General features: G+C 36.8%; 2 protein-coding genes across 2 annotated transcripts in view; both read right to left on the reverse strand.

The window, feature by feature from the left end:
- Nucleotides 1-3,056: 3,056 nt before the first annotated feature.
- Nucleotides 3,057-14,979, reverse strand: LOC116721985 (carboxypeptidase N subunit 2). The gene is made up of 3 exons (XM_032566052.1): nt 14,598-14,979; nt 8,210-8,340; nt 3,057-6,834 (listed from the first exon to the last, which is right to left on the reverse strand). Exon 3 carries the CDS (start codon nt 6,830-6,832, stop codon nt 5,627-5,629), a length of 1,206 nt encoding a protein of 401 aa, XP_032421943.1. The 5' UTR covers nt 6,833-6,834; nt 8,210-8,340; nt 14,598-14,979; the 3' UTR covers nt 3,057-5,626.
- A 4,945-nt stretch (nt 14,980-19,924) lies between these two features.
- glis1a (GLIS family zinc finger 1a) overlaps nt 19,925-25,985 on the reverse strand; it is a 41,891-nt gene continuing 35,830 nt past the window's right edge. The window contains exons 7-9 of the mRNA XM_032566039.1: nt 21,911-22,092; nt 21,738-21,830; nt 19,925-20,490 (exon numbers count right to left, since the gene is read on the reverse strand). Of these exons, the coding sequence (XP_032421930.1) occupies nt 20,348-20,490; nt 21,738-21,830; nt 21,911-22,092 (418 nt within the window). The 3' untranslated portion in view covers nt 19,925-20,347. The remainder of the gene's footprint in view (nt 20,491-21,737; nt 21,831-21,910; nt 22,093-25,985) is intronic.

A 25,985-nucleotide genomic window follows, 5' to 3' on the forward strand; every position in this document is an offset into this window, starting at 1 on the left:
CAATGCTATAATTACAACTTCCCACGGTGAATGAAACCGGAGATGGAGGAAGAGTGGGATTTCAGGTAGACGGCGTTGGCCTGAGTCCTTGTCGGGGCTAAAAAGCCGAGGGGCCACAGGGAAAGAAAAGCTCTGCAGAGTGAAAACCTGCAGCCCTGCATCCCTTTATTTATCATTTCAAAGAAGAAGGCTTCAATAATGAAAGATTTTTTAAAAAAAAGTAAAATATCTAACATGTTTTGCTATTAAGGCAGGTTGGTAAACAATTCTGCATTGCTCTATTTTATTTTCAGCTTTTCAAAATAAAATAAAATGACCTACTTCATGCATATTATCAACAGGTGAGTAACTGCAATTGTTTATCTTTCATTGGCTAACATGTGACGACAAACAATAAAAACAGCACAAAATGTTGCCAGGTATTTTGGTTTTATTCCTACTGCAAATATCTCAGTATGCTTGAAATAAGACAAAACTAACTTACAAGTAACTTTTCAGCAAGACCGGGCCTGTTTTAAGTCAACAATTCTTTAATATTGATGAAAAAATACTGGAAAGCACAGAAGAGCTACAGGAAGAAACCTTTGACACATGAATCGATTTATTTGTGAAAGGGACCCATCCCTGTATATATATAGTATATATATATGTATATATATATAGCAAAATCTCATAATGAGCTGTTAACAGCACTTACCAGCAGGTAGCAGCAGCTAACAGGAGTTAGCAGCAGCTAACAGTTGTAAAGTTAAACATAGCTAAAAATGCTCAGCAATATACAGTAAATTTGCTGTTATATACAAAACACAGCAAAATTACTCATTCAACACTGCATATGATTACATTTATCTAAAATATGTGCGTGACGTGTCCCTGGCACTTTTGTGAATGAGGACCTGATTAATTGTTGTGCTTTCTCCTTGCAGTTGATTGGCTGGAAGGGGTTTAAAAGGATCAAGCCCCGCCCACTAGGGGCGCCAGTGAGTTTGGATGAGAAGCTGCGTGGTTGAGAGGATTTAGTATGTGTGTGTGTGTGTGTGTGTGTGTGTGTGTTAAAGTATGTATATTATATAGTTATTTTTAATGGTAAATGATCTCTAGGATAAAATAAATTTCTGAATTACATCTCCGTCCAGTTGATGGCGGTAATTCACTAAGTATGTAAAACTGCCAGAAAACGCTATAGAAGAATTCTGATCAAATTTTCTAAAAGACAGACATTTTTTCTCAGCCGTCCTTCAACAAAGCTTGAATGGAAAATATGTGTGAACCCGCCTGGAAAATCCTCCTCAGCTCTTTCAATTCCAGGAAGTCCCACCCTCGCTGCACCATCCGTCTCCCTCGCTCAAGCCAATTAGCTTGCAGAGGTATAAAGTGTGAGAGTCTGTTTTCCACATCGCAGATAACAATCGAGTGTCTGTGTCGTGCACTTTTACCGTGACCTGGATGTTGGGCCTTGTGTATTGTGTGGCAGCCAGGTGTGCTCTCCTGCTGACTGAAGCGACTCAGACTGATTTTGATCTCAAACCAGCAAACCAGCATTCACTGCCACTTAAGCCCCAACATCTCTGGCCTGTTCCAGCTCTGTTGTGAGACTTTCTAAGGCATTACTCAAAGCTGAGCAACTCTAAAAGGAAATCTATTATCTGTTATACAGAGTTGTTTATACACTTAGTCGATTATACTTACTTAACTACCTTTTTTTTTCTTTCTTTAAATGTCCGTTTAGGAGAACCTTTGCTACGTTGTACTTTTCACTTTTACTTGAGTAACTTTATTACGAAGCATTTTTATTCTTACCTGAGTAAAATTTCTGGATTTTCTACCCACTGAATGAAAATCAAACATGTTTTAACCAAAAATTAATCGGACACAGACACACACTTGCAGTTTTGGTTAAAGTTTCATAAGTTTTTTAGTGAAAGAAACTAATTTGGAAACATTTCTGTTTTGCCTGATTTTGTTATTTTTTGTTACTTGTAACAAAAATACAAAAATTACAACCAAACTTTATATTTTGGTCCGCCTAATTTTAAATATTAAATGATTGATAATTTGATCAGTTATTCAGTACTTTACCAAAAATTTTTTTACACTTACTTGAGTTTTGGACAACTACTCTTTACTTTTGCTTGAGTAAAAATATGTTGAAGTAGTTCTACTCTTACTTAAGTACAATTCATGGGGACTCTATCCACCTCTGATTATACATTTAAATTTGGTGAAATAATAATAAGCTTACAAAATATTCAGTCTGTATTGTTAGAAAAATACTTCAATTTCCCAATCAAGCACTACTTTCTCAAGGTTTTCTGCAGTAATGTGACAAACATAATGGATATAAATGCTTTTAAAAGGATTTTAAATGTAAACACAGGCATTTGTGATCTTAAAAAACATTTTTCCTTTTTATTTTTAGTTCCTCTGTTCTGTATGTCCCACAGGGAAAAGATCCAGATTAAATCATTTCCTCTTGCATTGTGATACTTCAGAGGTTGAACTACACTCAGTTTTTGTGTAACACATTCAAAAAGTGTCTCTCTATTAAATAAAAAAAAAGAAATGTAACATCTGAACATAGAAAGAAAATTATCAGCTCTGATCTAAGAAAGTAGAGAAACTTTCTCAATGCTTGAAATGTCTAAAAAACTGAAGTTATGAATCATTTTCAGTTTCTCAGTTTATTTTGCCCAAACATAAACAACAGAGCTGTCTGCAAAACAAAGACACTATATGAGAATCAAACACCATTGTTGTTTTTTAAAACCCTAACCAGGGTTCTGAATGTTTTTCCCAGAATACTTATCGATCTGAATGAATTGTATAAATTAATAGCTGTTGAGCGAAAACTGAATAATTGATGGTTCTGATCAGGTTGTAATACAGAGAATATTTTATTTTATATGTTTTATCTGGTGCTTGTGTTTCTTCTCATGCCGCCCTGGGCTACCGCCCATTTTTAAACCCTACTGGGTTAACTGGTTCCACAAAATAACTATTTAAAGTACAAAAAGGAACTTTATTCTTGAGGAAAAAAATACAATTGTAAAGCTCTATAAATATATAAAAACATGTTTTTTATTGTAAAATTAAATAATCACAGCTTTGTTTAATTTTCATGTTGAGGAAAAGCATCAAACTTTCACAAAAGGTAAAAATATTCCTCCCTATTGAGTCATTTTTAAAAATAGGGGCAAAAAATAATGAGCCCTCCTTAAAAAAAATAAAGCTCATACCTTAGGATTAGAATGTAGTGAAACAGGAAAATTTGTCTCTTTTAACAAAATTAAATTCAATGCATAAATTTTATTAAAACAAATAAAAGAACACTTAAAAATAATTACAAAATTAACAAAAATGTTTTTATTTTATAGGGCAAATAGACCAAAATCTTTACAGCTGAGAATGTAAATCATAGAAAAACTGAGTTGTTGCACTTTAGTTTGTTTTTGGTAAACAATAATCCTTCATTGAACTTTAAAGCCGCTGACAAATTAGTTGTTTTTTAAATTAAGTACAAAGTATTTAAACACAGCCAAAAACATGTATATCTCAGCAGACCACAATCTGAGTTAAATTACGAAAAAATAAAAATATTTATTTCTAATTCTACTTCATCAGTGTCGGATATGATCAGGATTGTGAAAAAGTGCACCATCTTTTCATTTTGAGTTTTTAATGGTTAAATTATATTGTTAAAGATAAAGCTCCAGTAAAAAAACAAAAAAAAAACATTTACTGCTCACTGCAACATCGATTCAGGAGCTGATATAACTTTTTTTTTTCTTTTGGTCAGTTTTTATTCTTCCATTTAACATCAGATTACATAATAAAAACCAGTTGTTATAATGAAGAGTGCTGAAAACATTTACTGCTGATATCTGCTCAAACACTATGAGAAACAGTTTTAAAGCAAAAGTTTTATGACTACCTGTCGCTCAGCTAGCTGTGCTGCACTGCTAATGCTAGCTGGTACATAAACAGGAATAAATAATGTACACTTTTGTTTTTATCCATCTTTATTACAGAGTTTACAACATTGGTATTAGCTTCAACTAGAACAACAACATCTTCTTTGCTGTTGAGGGTCTGTTGGAATAGCTATATGTCTAAGCTAGTGCTAATGCTAAAGCATTTTTGTTAGCTGGTATTTTCTTGAAACTATGAATTTCCTGTAGCTACATTCAACTATATCCATGTTTAAAACTTGTAGCTGTTGATTTGAAGTTAAAGAAGTTCAAGGTAGTTTAGCTTCTTCTTTATTTATGCGATGCTGTAGCGCCGCTACCAGCTAATCAAGCATGATGCCACCACCATGACTGATGTTTCATAGTGTTGTTCGAAAACCTCTTAGGACTTTTTCTAATTCTTTTTGTTTTTTAAATTCTGTATTCATTTGATTAGGAAAGTGCCCATTAATTAACTTTGCCTCGATTTACAGCAATTTAAATATGCAGAAATTAGCACGGTAGCTAAATTTCATTCTTTGTCCTAAGGCAGGTAATTACAAAAAATAACAGTAAAACACAATTGGATAATATCATCGTGATAAAAAAAATCTGTGTTTTGAATCAAACTGTAATCTGACATATTTGCTGTGGCAAGAAACTAACCAGTGTATTAGAAATCCATAAAAAGTGTGTGATAAAGATACACACTGAGACTGAGGTATCCAAATATTAGTGAGAGGTGCATTACTGTGTTTCAATCTGTTAAAAGTACAAAGTTAATGTGGCATTAATGCCCATGATTGATTGAAAGGCCATCTGTAAACTTAAAGGGGATCTATTATGCAAAATTAACTTTTTGCACGTTTTTATACTTCCATTTGGTCTCTACTGCTTCTAAAAACAGACATGTTTTTGGCTATAAGTTAATGTTAAAAAAATGAGCCGTTTCAAAAACCTTCCGGATGTTGAATCACAATCGACGGGAACTGCGCCGTCACTTAGCAACCCCAATGAATCCCAGCTTGTCACCTAGTGGCCCAAAGCAGAGCTCGAGTATGTTTGGTCAGCTGGCTTTACCACAATATGTGCTGTACAATGGCTGCTGGAAATGCGTTTTATTCCTTCATTTGGGTTTCCACTGTTTCTAAAAACAGCTCAAGCGCTTAAAAAAAAGAAGCAGTTTTATGGCAATAAGTTTATATTTTTTGGTGTCGGGAAAAGTAGATGTTTCAAAAACCTAATGAATGTAAAGTCACAATTTAGAAGCCACTGCCTGTTACCTAGCAACCTCAGTGAAGCCCATGTAGTTACCTAGCAACCCAAATGGAGGTCCAGCACGTCTTGGTTAGCTGGTTTTATGGCTGTATGTACAATGGCTGCTGAGGTAAAACAAGTGTTTTGTTGGCGACTTACTATCCAGAAACCACTTGTTGCCTTTTTGTTGGTAAAGCAGGAGGCTGCACTTAATGCTTTTCAAAGCTGTATGGTTGTAAAATTGTGCATCTGTTTGCAGCCATCTTCACAAGCGATTGTAAATGTTGGATTGGCGGACCTGACTAGACTAAAATCTCAATATCTAAGAATGATTTTGAAAAAAAAAATGTAGTGAACATGTTTGGTCCAATCCTAACCCGTTCATTGAAGCATAATAGGTCACCTTCCACCATATCTCTGTGTCATGACAGATTTACGTTCTCATATTCCCCGTGGTCCGAGTCTTCCAGCTCGATGCCCGGCACCAGGCTGTAGTACTCAGTGGACTGAGTCAGATAGACCTTTTCTCTGTCCGCCGAGTCTTTCATCACTTCTGTCACGCTGACCGTGTCCAGCTCCATCTTGCTGGCCCTGTCGGGCTCCTGGGGACCCTGCCTCCCCTCCGAGGAGCCAGGAAGAGACTCTGCTGAGCTCAGCTTGATCTCCACCTCCTCGTAGATGTCCCTGGTGCTGCCCAGGAGACCCAAAGCCGGGCGGAGCAGCAGCTGGTTCTTCAGGATCCCCTCCGTCCTGCAGTCGGCAGCTCTGCTCGGCTCGGCTCCTGGATCCTGCTGCTTGTTGTGGTGCTTGTGGTTGCTGCAGCCAAAGTTGGGGGTCCTCTTTTTGGAGGAGCTGAAAGTGAGAGTTTCCTTTTTCTTCTTCTTCCTCCCACAGCACCAGCAGAGCAGCAAGGCGGAAAGGATGAGGAGAGGCAGGACGATGAAGAGCGCCGTAAGGCCGGCCAGGCGACAGACGTCGCTGATGCGTAGCGACCACACCGTTCTGCCGGCGAGGTGTCGAGGAAAGAAGCACGTCAGGTTCCCCACGAGATCCTCCAGCCGGGCCGTCCTGTTGGCCTGCCTGCTGGCCTCCAACCCTTCCAGGAACAAACAGGAGCATTCCCACCGGTTCCCATCCAGCCCCAGTTCATGAAGACTGGGAATCTGGAATAAATCACCAGGGAGGGAGCGCAGCTGGTTCCCCTGCAGGTCCAGCCTCTGGAGGCGATCAGAGTCCTGAAGGAAGCCTTTGGGAATCTCCTGGAGTTGGTTCTGACTCAGGTCCAGCTCAGTCAGACAGGGCTGGTCCCCCAGGAAGTGCTCTGGCAACTCTCTCAGTTTGTTCCCATCAAGGAAAACTCTCCGCAGTGTAGAGGCCTGCTTTCCGCTGACAATAATAAGGCTGATGTTGCAGTTGGAGAGATCCAGAGTTTGTACGTTGGTGCCGTTGGTAAACACAGACCAGCGCACGTGATTGAAGGCAGAGCCAGAGAAGTTCAAGCAGCAGGCATCAGCGGGAACCTCAGAGGGAAACTGGGACAAGACGGTAGCTGCTGGACAATTGCATCCATGAACCGGACCGGTCTTCAACAGCAAGGCCAACATCAGGAGAGTCCAGCGGAGAACCATCTCTGCAACAAAAATCACAGGGAAAATTAATTCATCAGCTGCAAAAAACCATACCAACTATTTTGGGTTTAGCTTCTAGTGCAAATAATCTGTATAAAGATTGATCTCCTCCACCTCCTTCCTGAGCTACTATTCCCATCTGAAGAAATGCAACACTCCTGCTCAAAAACAACCAATCAGAGCCAGGAGGAGGGTCTTAACACTGTCAATCAATGCTGCTCAATGTACAAATGGCTGATAAATAACTTACAGTTCCAGGAAAACCGTTAATCCGCAGTCAGCTGTGGTCATGCTAACTAGTGTTAGCATTCGTGATGAACCAGCGCTAAGACCCTCCTCTTGACTGATTGGTTGAATCTGACTGTATGTCTGCAGTTAAAACTGGGAGCGCTGAGAGAAGGCAGAGGAGCTTGATTATTTTTATGTCGCGACATAATTAGCAATTTAGCAAATATGTAAAAAAAAAAAAAAAACTGTTTTTTTAGTAAAAATTACATACTGTAGCTTTAATACTATATTAAATTAAAATTAGTTCCAAAAGATTAACTAATAACGGCCACTTAGACCTTTTTTTCAGTGTTGTAGTTTGGCCTCCACCCAACAGAGGGCGCCGCTGGTCATCCTGAAGCGGAGCCAGTTTTAAGAAAAACAAAGATAACGGAGGGATCGCCGAAGAGGATCACACAAACAGTCTGCTGAGGGACGCAAAATGCTTTTTATTCGGTTCAGTTTAATAATTTAACAGCAGTTTCTGTCCAGTTCGTTGAAACAGAGTGACGGGTGAATTCTGCCGTCCTGAACAAAACATGGGGAAATGCGTAAGTGTTCACTTATTTTAATCTTTATGTATTCAGAAGCCTGACAGCTTCCCGTTTTGTTATATTTCATAAGTATGTCGAATCTCTTGCTACAAGAGAAAACTGTTTTTTTAAGAAAATCAGCCGCTTATCAATTAATCGCTAGTCCATCAACAAAATCAATCAACGTAAGATTAACTTATTAATTGATAACTTGCATCCCAATTTACTGCACTTGAGGGCAAAACTAACTCTGAAGTAACTTTTCAGCAAGATATAGGAGCTTGTTTTAAATGAATAACTCCCTAATTTTGATGAAAAGGTACAAGTTTCACTGATATATTATTTCACTTATAACTTGGGAAATAGTCTGCCAGTGAAACCAGTACTTTTTAAAATCAATATTAAGGAATTATTGACTTAAAACAAGCTCCTATATCTTGCTGAAAAGTTACTTCAGAGTTAGTTTTGTCTTATTTCAAGGGTACTAAGATATTTGTACTAGAAACTAGACCAAAAGTACTTGGTAAGTTATTGTGTTTTGCAGTGTTTTATCCCTCTGCTTCCTCCTCAAGCCTACCTGCCTCCCAGTCCTCCCACAGACCAAGATGGCGGCTGATATGCTGGTAGACTCAGCAGCTTCTCTGAGGACTCCTGTTTGCTTTGAGGGTTGTAAAAGTTGGCATGGCGACTGGGATCACTGGGGAGCAGCTGCAGGAGAGGAAACAGATGCTTGGGTGAAGGTTTCGCTTGTATTAGTAGATGGGAACAATATTAAAAACACAGTTCAGCTGCCTTGTCTTGGCAGTTTTCACTTTTAAGATGAGAGGCTCTTAAGACACCTAAACCTGCTTTAAACGTACAAATTCAAACTTTGTACCCTTTGTGCTTCCATTTGGGTTTCTACTGCTTCTAAAAACAGAAAAAGTGTAAGAAAAAAAAAACCACCCAGCTGTTTTTTGGTGTCTGGAAAATGAGCGGTTTCAAAAACCAACAGAATGTAACATCACAAATCAGCAGGGACTGCATTGTTACCTAGCAACCCCAGCGAAGCCCAGACTGTCACCTAGCAACCCACGCTGCGCCCCAGAGCATCAGCAGGTTTTACCACTAAAACCTGCTGTACGCCATTGTACGTGCTGTACAATGGCTGCTGGAAAAGACAGGTGTTTTGTTGTTGACTTGCCATCCAGAAATTACTTGCTGCATTCTTGTTGGTTGTGCAGAAGGCTCTACTTCTGCCTTTCGAAGATGTACAGTTACATAATTGCGCATCTGTTTGCAGACATTTTCATGTCCTATTTTCACTGCCTGCATTCATGAAGCCCCTTTTTCAACTCCTCTGGGATTTAGAGTCATAGTTCGGAAATTATTTTAGCTTGAAATGCTAATTAGCTCTCCAATAAAAACAATACCTTGTCAGCACAAAAATGTGGACAAAAGCCTTGAAAACGATTGAAAGATAGCTATGCTATGACTAGCATAGCATAACTGTCTTCTAGGTTCTTTACTGATGTTTTAAAGAACCGCTGAACACTGGCCAACAAAATCTTCGTCCTTACGTCACTTTAGTGTCTCTTTTTGTATTTTTTAAACTTCTTTCTGCAGATACAGTGCATGAAGACAGTTTAGCATAGCTTTACCTCTGCCTTTTTGTCTGCTAACCATAGCCCTAATCTCTCTAACATCCAGATATGCGCTTCTTCGGCTGATAAATCACATGTTTGCTGGGTCGGCTGGTTCAGCTTGCATGTCGGCCACAGCTGGACCAATAAATCCCAGACTCCCTGCAGCAAATAATTAACACTAGATTGCAGCAAGAAATGTCAATTTAGGTTTTGTTCAGCAACAGTCTGCCCAGAAACCACGTAAAGTTTTTCTACATAGACCCTCACTTCCTGCCTTTGTTAAAGAGCCTCGCTGGGCCTGCTGATATTCTCAGAAACTGCCTATTTTTGCCTTTTTTATGTGGCATCTCTTGGCTTTGCGTTGAATTAAGAAAGTAAAGGTCAGATCGTGGGAAACTGAAAAACTTTACAGCGGCTCTCCATCGAAGTTTTGCTTTCTTCAGCAACATGACTGACCTTTAGAGATAAAAAGAAAGCAACAAAAAAACACGCCGTTCTTTGTTTACCTATAACTTTAGCCATTATCTATATCTGTAAGGCCTCAGTGAAAATTACATGACCTTAAACAACGTGTAAAGATATTATTTAGTCGTTTATTTATCTTCAAAGTTTCCCACTGGCTCCTGCAGTAAGTTTAATTCAACTCAAATTAAATTCAAAAGTAGTTGTTGTAACTGTAATTATTCAAGATTCTTCAAAGAGTTGTTGGTAGATGGTGAAGGCTGGGGGTGGAAAGCGTCTCCTGTAGCAGTCTGGATTACAGCGAATTTGAAGAAGCTTCTGACTGAAGACACTGATGTTACAATAAGTGCAGTAATTCCAGGTTTAGTATGGAAATGTTGGAGTTTACTTCTGATTCCTTGTTTTTGGTCTGCTAGTAATAAAAAAATACAAATTTTTGCAAGAACAATTGATATCTATGTTCATTTTTAAATTGAAAGTTCTTTCTAAAGGAGCAAGCACTGCAAAAACGCAAAATCTTACTAAGCATTTTTGGTCTAATTTTTAGTGAAAAAAATATCTTAGTACACTAGAAATTAGAAAAAACTAACTTATAAGTAACTTTTCAGCAAGAAATATTAGCTTGTTTTAAGTCAATAATTTCTTAATATTATGAAAAAGTACTAGTTCAGTGGCAAATTATTTAACTTTTTTCAATTTTTTCCATGTTATAAGTCAATTGATCTGCCAGTGGAACTTGTTTAACTTTGAAATTTTACAATTTTGCTTTGAATTATACTTTTACTATCAATATTATGTTTGATTAGGGCCTCCAAGAGCATATATATATATATATATATATATATATATATATATATACTGTATATATATAATTTTTCAGTTTGCTGCTACTTTAAGGTTAAAATTAATTACCATAAAGTTCGTACGATGTAAGCTAATTAGAAATTATGCTAATGGTAGCATAATTAGCATAACCTCTGTTATCATTTAGCACTTGTATTTACTCAGGAATGATGAAGCATTTATTGTTGACATGTTGGTATATGGGGGCCCCAAGTGAAAATCTGCTCAGGGCCCCAAAAAGGTTCTGACCGGCCCTGTCGTTTAGCCGCCTTCATGCCGTCTGACAGGTTCTGTTTCAGGGATTTCCTCATTCTGCGGGTCAGGAAGTTTTCAGGCCTGAGTTGGTGAGTAAAACTGAAGAAAGCAGTGCGGATCCCCTGTAGTTAATTCTTTAAGAAACAGAATATAATCGTCTTGGTCATTATTTGAGAAACTGAATGTTGTCTCAGTTACAGGAGGCCATCTTGCATCATCACTGTTCAAACAAACAGCCTTTCCTGCTTCCTGTTTGCTTCACACACGAGTTATTCAGGGTGTTTTCAGCCATGTTTATGTTCCCCACAGTCAGGCTGAGGCAGCCCCGCTCTGCACCTCAGGTCACCAGTAATTAGTTTATTTATGTCTCCAAATCATCGGCTTCTGCCAACTGTTTTCATCTGACTATCTCCCAAAGCAGAAATAACATTTAAGGTGACAGGAAATGGGTGTAATCATGTTATTTATTTGTGTTATTCTTTTCATTTTAGTGTTAAATATACCACAGTTTGAATCTAAATTTATATTTTAGTCAATCTGATGTCATTTGAAAATATTAAATCAGATTTTGTGATCACTACTATTTGGAAGAGGTAACTTTAATCTCTGAATTTAAACTTTTTCTCAGAATTGTGATTTGGATTTCAAAATTCAGACTTTAATCACAGAATTTTGACTTTTTTCCCCTCAAAATTAAAACATCAATCTAGGAATTCTGACTGTAATCTCAGAGTTTTGACTTTAATCTCAAAATTCAGGCTTTATTGTAAGAATTAAGATTTTTTTCTCCTCAAAATTCTGACTTTGATTTCTAATTACGATTTTTTTTACCTCTCAGAATCAGAAGTGTTGAAATTGTCTATGTCCTATCAGACAAATATAGTCTTAAAACCCAATAGATTTATATTTGGTAGATAAATATAAAAAATTAAATAAATTATATGTATATAAAACATGGTGTCTAAACATGCTGCAATAAATCAATTAACTGCATAATAATTTAAAACTCAATAATTTCCATTTGCATGATTTATAGACTCTTTCTTTACCAAAACAATTTTGTTTACAAAGGCTTCAAGAATCATTTTACTTGTTCTTTCTTTTGTTTTATTTATTTACTTTGGATATTTAAAATGTTTTCCAGTTCCAGTGTTGAATGTTCATTAGGATTTAAAGTTTATTGGTCTTTGAAAATGCATTTACCCTTATTCTACTTGAAAATGGTCTCAAAACAACAATATTATTGTTTATTCTGCTCCTTTGTGGCTCTTTCAACATGAGTTTCATTACAGGTTGAGATTTGGTTTGGGGTGTTTTGTTGCTTTTTGGGTTTTACTTTCTGTTTGGAAACTGTCAGTCAGATCTGGCAACCCTATATAAGGAGAGACCAGCAGTAGATCATTGTCATCATCAACCAACAATTACTACTTACTCCGTCTAACTCTCACTGTGTTTGTAACTGGATGAACATTTACCTGCTTTTATTCAAATTCAGGAAAGCTCCGATCTTTTTCCGCTGCACATTTTTGAGGATTTTGAATTTCGCCCTGTGGTTCTCCGTGTTCCTGCATGTCTTTTCCCTCTGCGGTTATTTGCATGCTGTTAGGTTTCATTTTCAGCTGATAATAATCAGACAGACGGGAAAGTGTTGGCGTCCAGTTGGTCATTTGCTTAAATTTGAAAGTTTTGGTTCAACACTGGGAAAATACAAAATCTCACCAAGTATTTCTGTCTCCTTCCCAATGCAAATATGTTACTGCACATGAAATAAAACAAAACTGTCTTACAAGTAACTTTACTGTAAGATATAGGAGCTTTATTTAATTAAAAAAGTCCTTTATATTGATGAAAACGCTCTAGTTCCACTGGGAGATTCTCACAATAACAAATTTTTCTTTAAATTGTCCCAGGCATTATTGCGATAAATGATAATATTGTTGTTTTGAAACAATTTTCTAGTAATATAATGGCAATAATAATGCAAGAACACATTTTTAAAGGTCAGTAAACTTTAGATTAATTTGAACATTTAATACTGGAACTGGAAAACATAAAAAAATATCCAGAATAAATAAATAAAACAAAAGAAATAACAAATTAAATTCATTTTGAAGTCTCTATAAACACAATTGTCCTTTAAAAAAAAGGCTAGTTGAGGCCAATTAAGACTTTTATCATCCAGTTTTTGGTAGAAAATGAAAAAAATAATAAATTATGCAAATGGAAATCATTGAACTCGTTTTTATTTATCTTGCGATTAATTGATTTATTGTGACAAACTTCCTTATTTCAAGCGTACCAAGATGTTTGCTCTGGAAACTAGAGAAAAATAGTTGGTGATATTTTGTGTTTTTGCAGAGAATCGTTAACAGCTCCGTCCGAGCGACTCTTACAACGGTTCAAAAGTCTTTGCATTCTTCAGTGAAGATAACGGAGACGTCAAACTCCGTCTGAGTCGGATAAGCGGAGGACAGGCTGCAGCTGTATCAAACGTTCGGCGTAAACACAGAAAACGACGAGGTGATTTCACCGCGGCGAACTGGAATCCACAGGCTGACCTTCTGGATGTCTGAGAGCGAGAGCGAGGGTTTAAACCAGGATGATCTCACCCTCTAACAACGTGAGCCGCTGCTTCCTCTCTGGCAGCCAAACGGATTCATGCATCCTTTCATCAGGACGGATCTGGAAACATCCAAGGCATGTCTCCTGTGCTTCTAATGTCCAAAAGGTTTGAATTTCAAGGCATAAAGACACATTTTAAGTTTGGAGAAGTGGGAATAAATGTTACTGTTAGTGGGCCAGTGGTAAAACAAGTGGATCTGCATGATATACAACTGCTTATTAGAGATATTATAGGGAAGAATAAAAAGGAAATTTCTGACAAAATTTTGAGATTAATCTCAGAAATGTTCTTGGAAAAAACATAAAAATGTCTGACTGAGAAGTAAAAAATTTCCTAGAACAAATTTCAGAAAAATTTAGACTAATCTGAGAAATTTTCTTGAAAAAACATTTCTGAGTTAAAATTTTTTTTTAAATATTTTACTTTTGAAGCTCAAAGTTTCCAAAAGTCAAAAATCCCCAACTTTAAAATTTTGAAATTTTCATGTTTTTTGTAGCAAATTTCTGAGATTAATCTAAAAAAATGTAATAAAATGGTGCCATGTTACGGCCTTTGTAAAAAAAAAAAAAAAGTAAATTTAATCCAAAAAACTCTCAGAAACTTTCTAGAATATATTAGATTTTTTTATTTATTTCAAATGTAAAAAAAAAAATTCACATTTGAGACTCCATTTCCAGATTTCCAACTTTTGAAAATTGTCAAATTTGCATCTTTTGGCTGTAATTTACTCTGTTTTTTCCCCCTTTCTATAATGACCCTTCATAGGGGCGTTGTGCTAGAGGGGGCGCCAAAATGAAGGTGTAACACTTATTATTTTTATTTTATTTTTATTTCTAGTCAAAGTTTTCTGTATTTAATAACTGTTTTTTAATGTGTAAATTATGTAATCTGTAAGAAAGGCACGCCTATAAAGTGCCCACATTCACCTCAGAAAGTAGAAAGTTTCGCCTAAAGTCCTAATTACCCGTTTTACCTCCGTGTTTCCTAAGATTTGATTTCAGTTCTTTAGCTAACATTATCCTGTAAGTCGGTGAAAGAGGTTTTAATGTATCTAATTCAAGCTGTTTATTAGGCCAAACTGGTGACAGGCGCATAAAAACCCATAAAATGTTTATTTATGGCGGTCAGAGTGAATAAAAGGTGAGACGTTTTCCTACCTGCTGTCTCCATCAGGTCGCAGCCTCTGAAACGGTAATGACGGCGGGTTCAATCACACCGTCCGTCTCCTCTCCGCATCCCATCGACTCCTCGCTCTGCCGCTCCGTGGGTGCGTCTCCTCCGGGCGGAAAGTGGAAACTCGGCGTCCTTTTCTGAGTGGGACTGATTATTTGTCTGGGAGGGAGCGCTGATAAGGTTTGTCCTCTAAAAGAGCCTTTACGTCGCTTTTTAACTCATTCTGCTCGACTGGTTTGATTCTGGAAGAACTCCGGGCAAAGTTTACGCAAAGTCAACGGCAGCCTAGTGGTGACGAAGCGCCACCTGGTGGATGGGAACACAACTACAACTGTTTAAAAACAAAACACTACAAAGTATTTTTGTTTAGTTTCTAGTGCAAATGTCTTAATACACATGAAATAAGGCAAAACTAACAAGTCATAATTCTATGATACCCTAATATGGCCATAAATAGGGGAAAAAAGTAAGTTTCTATAAAAACATCTTATTAAAATTTCTCAATTTGAAAAATTAAAAAAATATACTAGAAAAATATCAGAAATTTTTAGATTAAGCTAATCGAAAAATGTAGGAAATTTCAGTTTGAAAAGTTGTCAAATTGTTTAAAAAAGTAGAAAATGTTTTCCTCAAAAATTTCCGAGATTAATCTGAAAATGTCTGGGAGTTTTTCTTGAAAATTTTTGATATTTCAAAATCAGAAATTTCCAAGTTTTTCCTCAAAATGATCTGAGATTAATCTCAAAATTTTGGTAGAAATGTACTCTTTTTTTTTTTTTTCATCTACAATGATTTTAAGATGCTTTTGTGCATTACAGCAAGATATAAGAGCTGGTTTTAAGTCTATAATTCCTTAACATTGTTTTAAAAAGTGAGTAGTTCCACTGGCAGACTTTTTCACTTGTAACACGCAAAAAATGTCTTGTTATAAGTAAAACAAAAATCTTTTCAAATACCAAGATATTTATAAGAAGACACCATTTCAACAGGGTTATATTGTGCAAACCAAATAAACAAAATGCTCCTACCCTTGAAGAACACTTTTTATAAAATTGTAAAATATAAAATTTTGAATTTTATAATTATATAAAAGCATGGACTCTAATACAGAGACTTGAGGGACACCTTTTGTCTTATTCTGATAACGGGGGAAAGATCACCGAGTTGCTTATGGCCAGAAAGATAATTTTAAAATAATTTAAAAAAACAGTTTGTTTAGATTATTAGAAATTTTTTTTTGAACATTTCTGAGTTTTAAAAATTTTAAATTTGCTAGAAACAAATGTATAAAACATTTTTAGGTTAATCTAGGAAATTCTTGAAGAAAATAGTTCAAAAGTTGGAAAATTCTTCAACCTTTGAAGATGTAAAAGAAAAAAAAATTATTTTTGAAACACTGAAATTCCCAAGTTGTTTCTCAAACTCATGAGATTAACCTTAAAGCTTCAAGATTTTTTTCTAGCAAATTATGATTTTTCAAACTCAGAAATAAAAACATAACGTTTTCCAAATGTGAAGATTTCTCTATAGCTAACGGTTTTTAGTATATAATAATATAAAGTGTAGATATGCTTTAAAAATTAAAGGTTTATGGAAACTTTTGGCAAAAGTTACCCTGAAAATGTTACATGTGAAAAATCGCTGAAGGTGAGATTAATCATGTAAAGATAAAATTATCTACTTTATCTTCACCGAAGGCGAATCAAATGGAAATTTACAGCTAATCAACGGTTCGGAGAAGGAATCGATGCCCATATTTGGGCACAAATGCTCAGCCGTTTCTGGCTTTTAAACGTTTCAGCCGCCAGATGGCGCCATCCGCTCACTAAACCGGCTGATTTGGTCTAAATATTGCAGACGTATTCAACCTGGCAGATATGATACCGATTATGACAAAATCCATAAGAATGAACAAATACAGTTTTTATTTATTTGTAAAAGACAAAATAATGTTTATACAGTTTATACAACGATCAGTGATAATGAGACACTTCTGATCTGCTACAAAATTAGTGTAAACATTTCCTGGTTGTCAGTTTTATAGAGTTTTATGTAAATGTAAAGAGTGCAGAGTTTACTGTAAACAGCTCCCACCTTTAACTGACTGTATATAAAACACATTAAAGGCAGCCTACTAAACAATGAGGAGACATATAACTTTAGAAATAAAGTTTTCTTTAGAGTAAGTTTGTTTTGTTCTCTTTAACTGCACATTTTCTTTCTTTACAGTTTAAGGAGAATTTCTGTACATTCACTCAGAGACTAGGGGGCAGCGATGACGCCTGGTGCAGTTTCAGTTCTGGACACAAGCAGGTGAGTGTTTTAACACGTCAACTTGGATGCTAATTCAGAAATGTATGAGGGCCTTTGTAGAAAGACAGGAACAAAAGGAGCAAATTTCCACCAAAACAATATTGGACATTTTCTAGAAAGAATTAGGAAATTTCTGGGTTTCAAAATTTTGAAGTTTTCTAGAAAAACTCCGAAAATTTTAATCTCAAAAATGTTCTAGAAAAAAACTTGAACATTTCGGGTTGAAAATTCAAAAATTTCCTGGAAGAAAATGCAGAGCTTTTGAAAATAATCTGATATTTTTGAGAACAAACTGGGAAATTTATGAGTTTGAAATGTTAAAAAGTTAGAACATTTCTAGAAAAAATAGACATTTTTGAGTTTTCAAACTCAGAAATTCCAATTTGTTTGTAGAAAATTTACTAAAACAATCTCAAAAGTTATTTTATATTTTTCTAGTAAATTTTCAACATTTCAAACTCAAATTTTCTTGGAAAAGCAAGTCAATTTCTGAGTTTTTTCTGGAAAATTTTTGACTATTTTTAGTTTTTTGTGGGAGAAATTTCCTCCTGGTTTTTTCTATATAGAAGGATCTTATAGAAAGGCTCTTAATGCCTTTGTAGAAATGTCACTTTAAATGTGTAGGGGTTTAAATCCAACTAAACTTCTCTTTTTATCAGACCAACTAGAGACTAAAAGATCTGCAGAGTTGTTAAAAAAAAAAAAAAGAACAGGCTTTTTACAAATTTCCAACTAAAAATTCAATACGTTTCTAGACTTCCACATTTTTTTCAAATCACATTTTTTCCCCTCTTTTTGGATGCTTGAGTATTTTCTTCTTTGGTTTTTATCATCTGCATGTTCTGCAAAATATTTCATTTCAAATTTCACTGCTTTTCATGACATCAGCAACATTTTGGATCAGCTCTATTTTCTTATCTTCGGGACTCCAACATGTCAGATCTGGACTTGATCATTTCTAATGCAGAGTCTTTAAATCACAGTTTGTTATCTGTGATATCTTTATTTTTCCTGTAAAAAATCCCCCAAAGTTGGACTAACAATTCTCTGGCATTTACTTTTGGAAAAGTTTAAGACGCACAGATCCAATTTAAAACCGCCTTGAAAAGACGTGAAGTGGTCCATTTTAATTTTTGTATGACTCTGTCATTATCTGTAATTTCTGTCTGGTTCGATGCGGTTAAGTAAAAATAATAATCATTTTCCAGGCGTATTGAGGTTTTCTATATTTCATATTCTATCTTTTCAAAGCTCTATATGAATCCTGAAATACCCAAAATAAACGTGGCAAGTTTGTTTATTCATGTCTGTGTTTCTAATGCTGATCAGGTCTCACCATATTTGGCTTCATTATTATTGCTCTAAAAATACTGAAGCCAGTGTTCATTACTTTGTTTTTAGTTTCCTAGTTTATTCTTGTCTTCAGTTTCTTGTGTTTTTGTATCTATTTCTCTTACATAACTTTGTTTCTGTGTTTATTTTTAATTTTCACTCAGTATATGTTTGCCTTCTCTCACAAACCGTGTTTCCGTTAATGTTTTTCAATTTTGAATTAGAAAAGGTTGATGGAAACGGCGAAATTTGAAATAACTCCTTCAATTTTGCAGAAAAGCGTTTTTTCCTCTCGCTTGCAGTGGTTTGTGGCTTTTCCAAAAGAAAAAACAAACACATGAGCTAAATAAGTAGCGAACGCTCCCAACCACTGATGGGTTCGTGCCGCGATTAATTCGCTTTTTTAACCACTTTTTGTTTTTTTGCAAAATCTTAAAGGCACATCCAGGCACATAGTGCCATAAAATGGCACAATAAAGTAACTGTTACCTTCAGTTGGCATTCAGGAAAACTGAATGCCTTGAAATTGGGCCTCTGTCTCTTTAAGAAGCTCCTGCTCTTTCTGAAACTCCGCCTTCAGGAAGTCATCACGACATGGCTCCTCTATTAACCCTTTAATAACGTTTTACTGAGAAGTGGCTCGTATGATGAGCTCAGCAGATGCGCCGTTCCACCAGGTGTTCGCTAATTGCTGTTGGCTAGTCTGTAGGAGCTGAGAGGGGGAGGAGCTGCGTCTCGAAGGCGGAGCTAGGTCCACCCAGGCGTTTTGCACAGCTGAATGGTTGAAGGATTTCTCAATCATGTGTGGAAGAATTAAAGCGACAGTCCAGGTTTGTTTTTGGTGAGGGAATAAAATTATAACACGCTGTAAAGCCAAAAAAGTTGATTTTACGGATACTGCTCCTTTAAGGAAGATATTTTTGTTTTCGCCTCTCTGACTCTTTCCTGACTTTTTTTTTTTAATTGAACTTCGATGGGAAATTTAATATTATTGATTGCTGAAGGAATGTTGTGTTTTAAATAGGCCGGTGTTTAAGGTCACTGCAAAAACACAACATCGTACCAAGTATATTTGGTCTAGATTCTAGTGCAAATATCTTGGTACGTTGAAATAAGAAAAAACTAACTTACAAGTTACTTTTCAGAAATACATAGGAGCTTGTTTTAAATAAATAATTCCTTAATATTGATGAAAACGTTATATTATAAGTGAAATAATCTGAAAGTGCACTAAGAAAAGAAAACGAAGATCCAATTTTAAAAAATGTGATTAATTTGTTATATGTATCTGAATTAATTTTGCCAAATTAATTCAGATACATAATTTATGTTCACAGCTTAACAAAGTTAATATATTTACTTGGATAAACTTAATTTGATTGCTTGAAACAAATCAACTCATTGTTTTGAGTTGGATCACCAGTTTTCTTTTTTCAGTGATGGAACAAAATATTTTCTCTGTATTACACATTTAAATTTCTCATTATAATTATACTTTTTAGTCAATACTACGGAATTATTGATTTTAAACAAGCTTCTATATCTTCATGAAAAATTACTTGTCAGATAGTTTTGCTTTATTTCAACTGAACTAAGATATTTGTACTATAAACTAGACGTAAAATACTTGTTTTTTGCCGTGTATTTTAGTAATAAATTTCTCTCGTCTCCATAAATAGTCTCTATTTCCTGCTATAATCTGCTGACTGTCAGTTATTGACCCCAGCTGGAGAGAAAACTGCGCTCCTCTGCAGTTTGTTGTGCAACCAGAAACATTCACGATAGTTTGGGTTCGGCATCGTAGAGAGAGTCGGAGGAAGATTACGGAGCAAGTACTCGCTTCATCCAGATCACAAACGCTTCTGTCAATACAAAGTTCACTGCTTCTTACATCTGGATGTGGTTACCAGATGTGCCGTTCCGGTCAGTTTGCCTGAAAGTTTCCTTCTGTCTCCAGTTGTGTTTGAGCCATTAAAGAAGAGCGATAATGATAAGTTCCTGCTGGAACTGCAGCACATTGTACAGTAGATTAATGATCCTTCATGCTGCGTTTCGTTCGGTCTTTACTGACGACGTGTTCGGGTTTTCATCATGAATCCAGGTAGATGGAGTAGATCTGACTGAGGCAGCGGTCCACACCTCCACTCTGAAACAGGAAGCTGTCTTCTGGACACGGAGACGAGGAGTAGTTGTCTTCGGCTTGGCCTTGCATGTCCTGCAGCAAGTCGAACCCTGAGAGAAGCAGAACAGGAAACTCTGATTTTTTGTGTTTTCTCTTAGTATGCTTTCACACCTGAGAGTCCGCTATACTCAGTTCGTTTGGGCACCAAAATTGCAACATTTGTTACATTTTCAGTTGCTGCAGTTCGCTTTCACACTGCACTGAGTCAAACGATCCAAACCGAGTGGAAAAGCCGTTCCCCTCCTCGCCAGTGGGGGCGCTGCACCAAGAACCACTAAAGGAGGCAACACTAAACCTCTGAAGAAGACATTGGCGCAACTTCCTGCTTCACAAAAAGTAAAGACAATGAAGTTGCGTCAGATTTTAGCGGTTGGAGGATTTTATATTACTGGTTTGGACATCGACTATTAGCCGCTAACGCTAGCGACGCGCTCCAACAGGCGCCATTACTGTGAGTCACTGTCCGCAAAACCAGACTGCTCCAATATGAGCAGGAATCTGCCACAAAATCATCATAGCGTCCTTATTTTTACCCGATTTCCATAAACTGTGGCTTAAATCAAAGCTAATATTTTAATGTGTAAAGTATGTATTATTCTCCCTGGATATAAATCTATATAAACAGTTTGGTTTCTGTCAGTAGGCAAGAGAGGACTAAGCAAATCTCTCTTTTATGTTGGCCAATAATTTTAATATTACATAATTCCTGCTGTTAGAATTAGCTTGATAAATTTTAACAAACTATAACTAGACTTTATGAAATGTTTCATCCTTTTTGATGATTGTTATGAATATCTCCACATTCTACAAACAAACGATTATGTTCATTGTTTATTGAAGGTTTAATAATTACAGCGCCTGCAGTGCGCCACAGCAAGGGGGGAAATAAACTGATAAGCAATGGGTAAAATAACTTTAAACCACTTATATTCTGCTTTTCCTCGCTCTATGTCTCGGCTTTATTCTACACCCGTTGCTGTAGCAACTGACACAACACCTCCGGAAGATATATTTTAAATATCCAAAATAAATCAAACAGAAAAAAGGATCTAGTTGAGTCCAAAGCACCAGATTTTAGACTTTTGTCATCCAGTTTTGTTAGAAAAAGAGAGAAAAAAAAGATAAGTCATGCAAATGGAAATTATTGAGGTTGCTAAACTTTATCATGCGATTAATTGATTTATTACTCTTTGCAACAGGTTCTCTCTGTGGAGAGAGGCGTTTAGGTCAACATAGTAGTTAGTTTAATTGCTAAAAACAATAAACTGTAAAGTTCTCAGATTATTTGACGTCTTACCTGCAGAGGCTGATGGGTTCGTGAAGTAGCCAGCAGTTTCAAAGCCTCCGTTGCCGATTGGTGGAACCAGTTTTCCCTCTTGATAGACACATTCTTGGAGGACCAGAGCAGCAAACCAAAGTGTTACTCCGGAGCTCAACATACTGCGTGAAGGTAAGGGAAGTTGTCCTTACCTGGTTGCTGCTGCAGGAACACCGGCTGCTGGTGGCTGTAGGTTTTCTGGAAACCTTGCAGCTGAATGTCGCATCTTTCTGAGGAGGAGCTCGCTGGCCGCAGGTCCGCTGGCCGGAGGTCCGCTGGCCGCAGGTCCGCTGGCCGGAGGTCCGCTGGCTCAAACATCGGCGTCGATCTGTGCCTGGTGAAAAACAATGTTTACATTATTACAAATATACATGTTTGCATTGGTCCGCAACGCGCCGTCGCCACGGTAAAACATGCTAATGATGATTAAAGCTAGTCAGAGTTGATGGAGTTAGGTACAGGAAGAGTTGAGTCAATATATTATTGAAATGATTTGCAACAGCCCTAAATCCGTTATTAGATATAAGGGGCATTTATTTTTTACATATGGGCTTGTTGGTCTGGATAAGTATTTTCTTCTTTATGAAATTATCGCTTGAAAGTAGCGTTTTGTATTTCTAAGTTGCATATTAAAATTAGTTTGGTGTGCAGTGCAAGAGTGAGAAAAAAGGAAAAACAGCAACGGATAAATTTATTCATTCAAGATTTTCTTTCCTAAAATGGGGTTAAACTGAAATGCTCTGCTCAAATTAAACCAACCTGGGATTTTAAATGACGCAGAAAGCCATTAATCATCTTTTTTTTTCCTCAGGACTTTTAACCTACACACAGTACAGTATGTAAAAAGTGTTTTCCACCTCAGAGAGTGTAATGTAGACACCCCTTGATGATTTGTGCAGAGCTGTATCCGTTGCTGCGGAGCAGGAATGTGCTGACTGTGCGCAAACACTCTGACTCAACATGGAAACAAATGAGTCAATGCAGCCGGTTGGACAAGAAGGAAGAAGGCAGCTGGATATCTCAAAGGAGATACGCAGCTGAACCCCCCCACCCTCGGTCTGGTATTTCACTCCCGTCTCTTCAAAGAGCGCCCTCTCTCTGCGTTTCTCTCCGGGATGATGTACTGTAGCAGATTCATCCCCGGGGAGCAGAGTGGCCTTGGAGGGTTTTTAGTGGGCTTCATAAACAAGCTGGGCTTTGTCAAACACACAGATGGCCTCTGGCCCAAACGCAGTCAATATTTGCATCTGACCAGCTGCAAAAAAAAAAGAGAAACTGTTTGGAGATTTCTTTTCATATCTACCATTTATCAAACCCAGAACCCTTTATTATGGATTTCCCATGTCAAATGCTATTACGTTTAATTTAACTGCCTCTGCTTTCAGTGGAGAAACCCAATAAAAGCCCAAATTAATCAGAAGGACTTTCTGAAACCCAAACTGATATAAATCACAGATGGCTGTGGTTTCTTGAGGTAATAAAGACCAGGCTTTGTATACGATTATGTAAACAAAGTAGGCTTTGATATAGTGGGACTGTTAAATGTGCTGCGATGACTATAAGCCCCAAAAATCCAACACATTCCCCTCAGTGGCCCCTGAAACTTCAGCGCTGACCTTGGCTATAAAAGTCTGCTTCACAGCTTACATTCCTGCAGCGCTGCAGCAGCATAGCTGAGATGTTTCAGCCGCGCTGGGCTGATGCGTCGCTCCGACGCACCGGCTTCGCATGGCTGTCAGCAGAACCTCAGGGAAACGGCTCCTCTGATCATATATTACCAGCTAACCGCCCTCTGACTGCGCTTTTTTCTGTCTCTAACTGGAGCCAGCTGCAGTAAACGCTGTGCATCTAGAAGAAGAGTGGGCAACACTTTGTTTCTAGTGGCTCATACTGACTTAGTTACAACTTTTGAAAGGTAACACTTGGGAGTGAATAATGGGCTCAATATGCTGTCCACTTTAATCAAATTTAAAAAATTTAAACTGGAAAATCTTGGCAAATACAACAATATATTTTAAAAAATGTTTTCAAGCTCTAATATGACAAATATTGCTGCAGTGAAAAAGTATTTGTCCCCCTATAGTTGTCCCTTTGCTTTCTTCGCAAACGTAAAGGGAACCTAGCATGTAAAATGAACATTTTGCACGTTTTTATACTTCCATTTAAAGTTAAATTCTTTAACTTTTTTAAAGTTAAAGAATTTAAAAAATTCAGCTTAATTTTTTTTTGTGCCTGGAAAATTTCAAAAACCTCCTCATTGTTACATCAAACTTGACAGGCACTCCGCCGTTACCTAGCAACCTCTGCCAAGACCAGCCCTGTTACCTAGCAACCCAAGCAGAGCTCCACCACATTTGGTCAGCTGGTTTTACCAATGTATGCGCTGTACAATGGCTGCTGGAAACAAAAGAGTTTTGCTGTTGACTTACCATCCAGAAATGGCTTGCTGCATATTTTGTCTGGTTTTACATCAAGGACTTAATCAGAGCTTTCTGATTATTGTGATTATTTCCACCCCTGCATGTGTTTAAACTACAAGTGCCAGAACTGAAAGAGTAATAAATAGCCTGCTTCCTGTTTGTCATGTTGTGTTTTGGCAATAAGTTCATGTTTTCTTTGGTGTCTAGAAAGTGAGCCTTTTCAAAAACCTGCGCAGTTACCTAGCAACCAAAGCAGAGCTCCAGCACATTTGGTCAGCTGGGTTTACTGCTGTATGTGCGAGTTTTGTCGGTTAGTTGTGCAGGGGGCTCTACTTCTGCTTTTCAAACAAGTATGGTTGCACATTTATGTAGTTGAATTATTTATTAAATTAATATAAGTAGAAATAAAACCTTTCACAATTTAACATTAGCTAAAAATAGAGTTGTTTTTCTGATTTTTGTTTTTTTGAGGCATCTTTGTTGGTTGTGCAGGAGTCCCTACTTCTGCTTTTCAAAGAAGTACGGTTGGAAATGTTTGTGTGAATTAACAGTGAAGAAAAAATATGAAAGGCTTCCGCACTGAAATAATGCAACATCTAGTGGTGAGCAACAAATTCTCACAAACATGTCAAGAACGACGGCGCTGAAGTGAAACAAGCAGCGAAGAGCCTAAGAAAGCTAATTCTGTGTTGTAGTTGAGCAAACAGAAAAACATGCAAATGTGTCAAACTTAGTCATATGTCACTTTGAGCTTCTGCAAAGTAAACTTTGTCGTCTTCTCTTTCCTCCGAGTCGTATAACAGTGTTTCTGTGTGGAGGCCGACCGGGTCACCGCCTCCATCCCTCGCTTTTTTCCTCTCCACCACAAAACACACAAACCCGGCTCATCACAAACACAGCGCCGCCGCTGAACCCAAAGAGTGTTAAAGGAGGTCGAAGTGGCTCGGCCCGCCCAGAGTAAACCTGGGGTTGAGGTCACACAACGTTGATTTACCTGTACGTGTTTTTAATGTGACGTAAAGTTACTTGGAGGAAAAACAAACGCTTGTCTGGCGTTGGGTTTGGAAAGTTGTTACGACTTTATTCTCTTATTATTTCAACTTCAGACTCGTGCGACAATTCTTGGAATATTGACTTCATTCTTATAATTTTATTCCTTTATTCTCATATTATTTTGACTTTATTCTTCAAATATTGACTTTATCTTCATAATTTTATTACTTTATTCTCATATTATTATGACTTTACTCTGGAAATTGTGACTTTTATACGCGTATAAATTTATTCTTGTAATTTCATGACTTTATTAAATTATGATGAGGAGTAATAACATCTTTCATGACTTTTTTCTGACTTTATTCTCATATGATTGATACGTTAGTCTCGTGATTGTATTTTTATTTCATAGTAAGCTCCTAATACGCCATCTGACAAGTTTCAATACTTTTTCCTTCCACTTACTAAATTGCATCATAATTCGGAGAGCACATTTTATATTTATTCTGGTTGTCTTTCTATTATTTTAGCATTTTTTAATTGGAAGCATTTAATTGTGACAAAAAAGCAAAAACAGACATTTTTGAGGGGATAATTAGTTTTTTATACACAAAGCCGTTTGTTGTCATTAACCGTATATCTGTTTACTCACTACACCATCTAGCTTCCATATTTATTTTAGCTTCAGCTCTGCCAACGTGTATTATTAAAATTATGTCCAAGAAATGCACCTTGTTGTTGCTTTCTTGGCAGGAGAGAAAATATTAAAAAAGCTCAGGAAAGTCTGTATACAAATAAAAAAGGCCCATGA

Source organism: Xiphophorus hellerii, chromosome 6 (genome assembly GCF_003331165.1).
Source record: "Xiphophorus hellerii strain 12219 chromosome 6, Xiphophorus_hellerii-4.1, whole genome shotgun sequence".
NCBI classification, from domain to species: domain Eukaryota; kingdom Metazoa; phylum Chordata; class Actinopteri; order Cyprinodontiformes; family Poeciliidae; genus Xiphophorus; species Xiphophorus hellerii.

Bases quoted from the DNA above. Each gene is read 5' to 3' on its own strand.
- LOC116721985 (XM_032566052.1), bottom strand. From the start codon at position 6,832: ATGGTTCTCCGCTGGACTCTCCTGATGTTGGCCTTGCTGTTGAAGACC.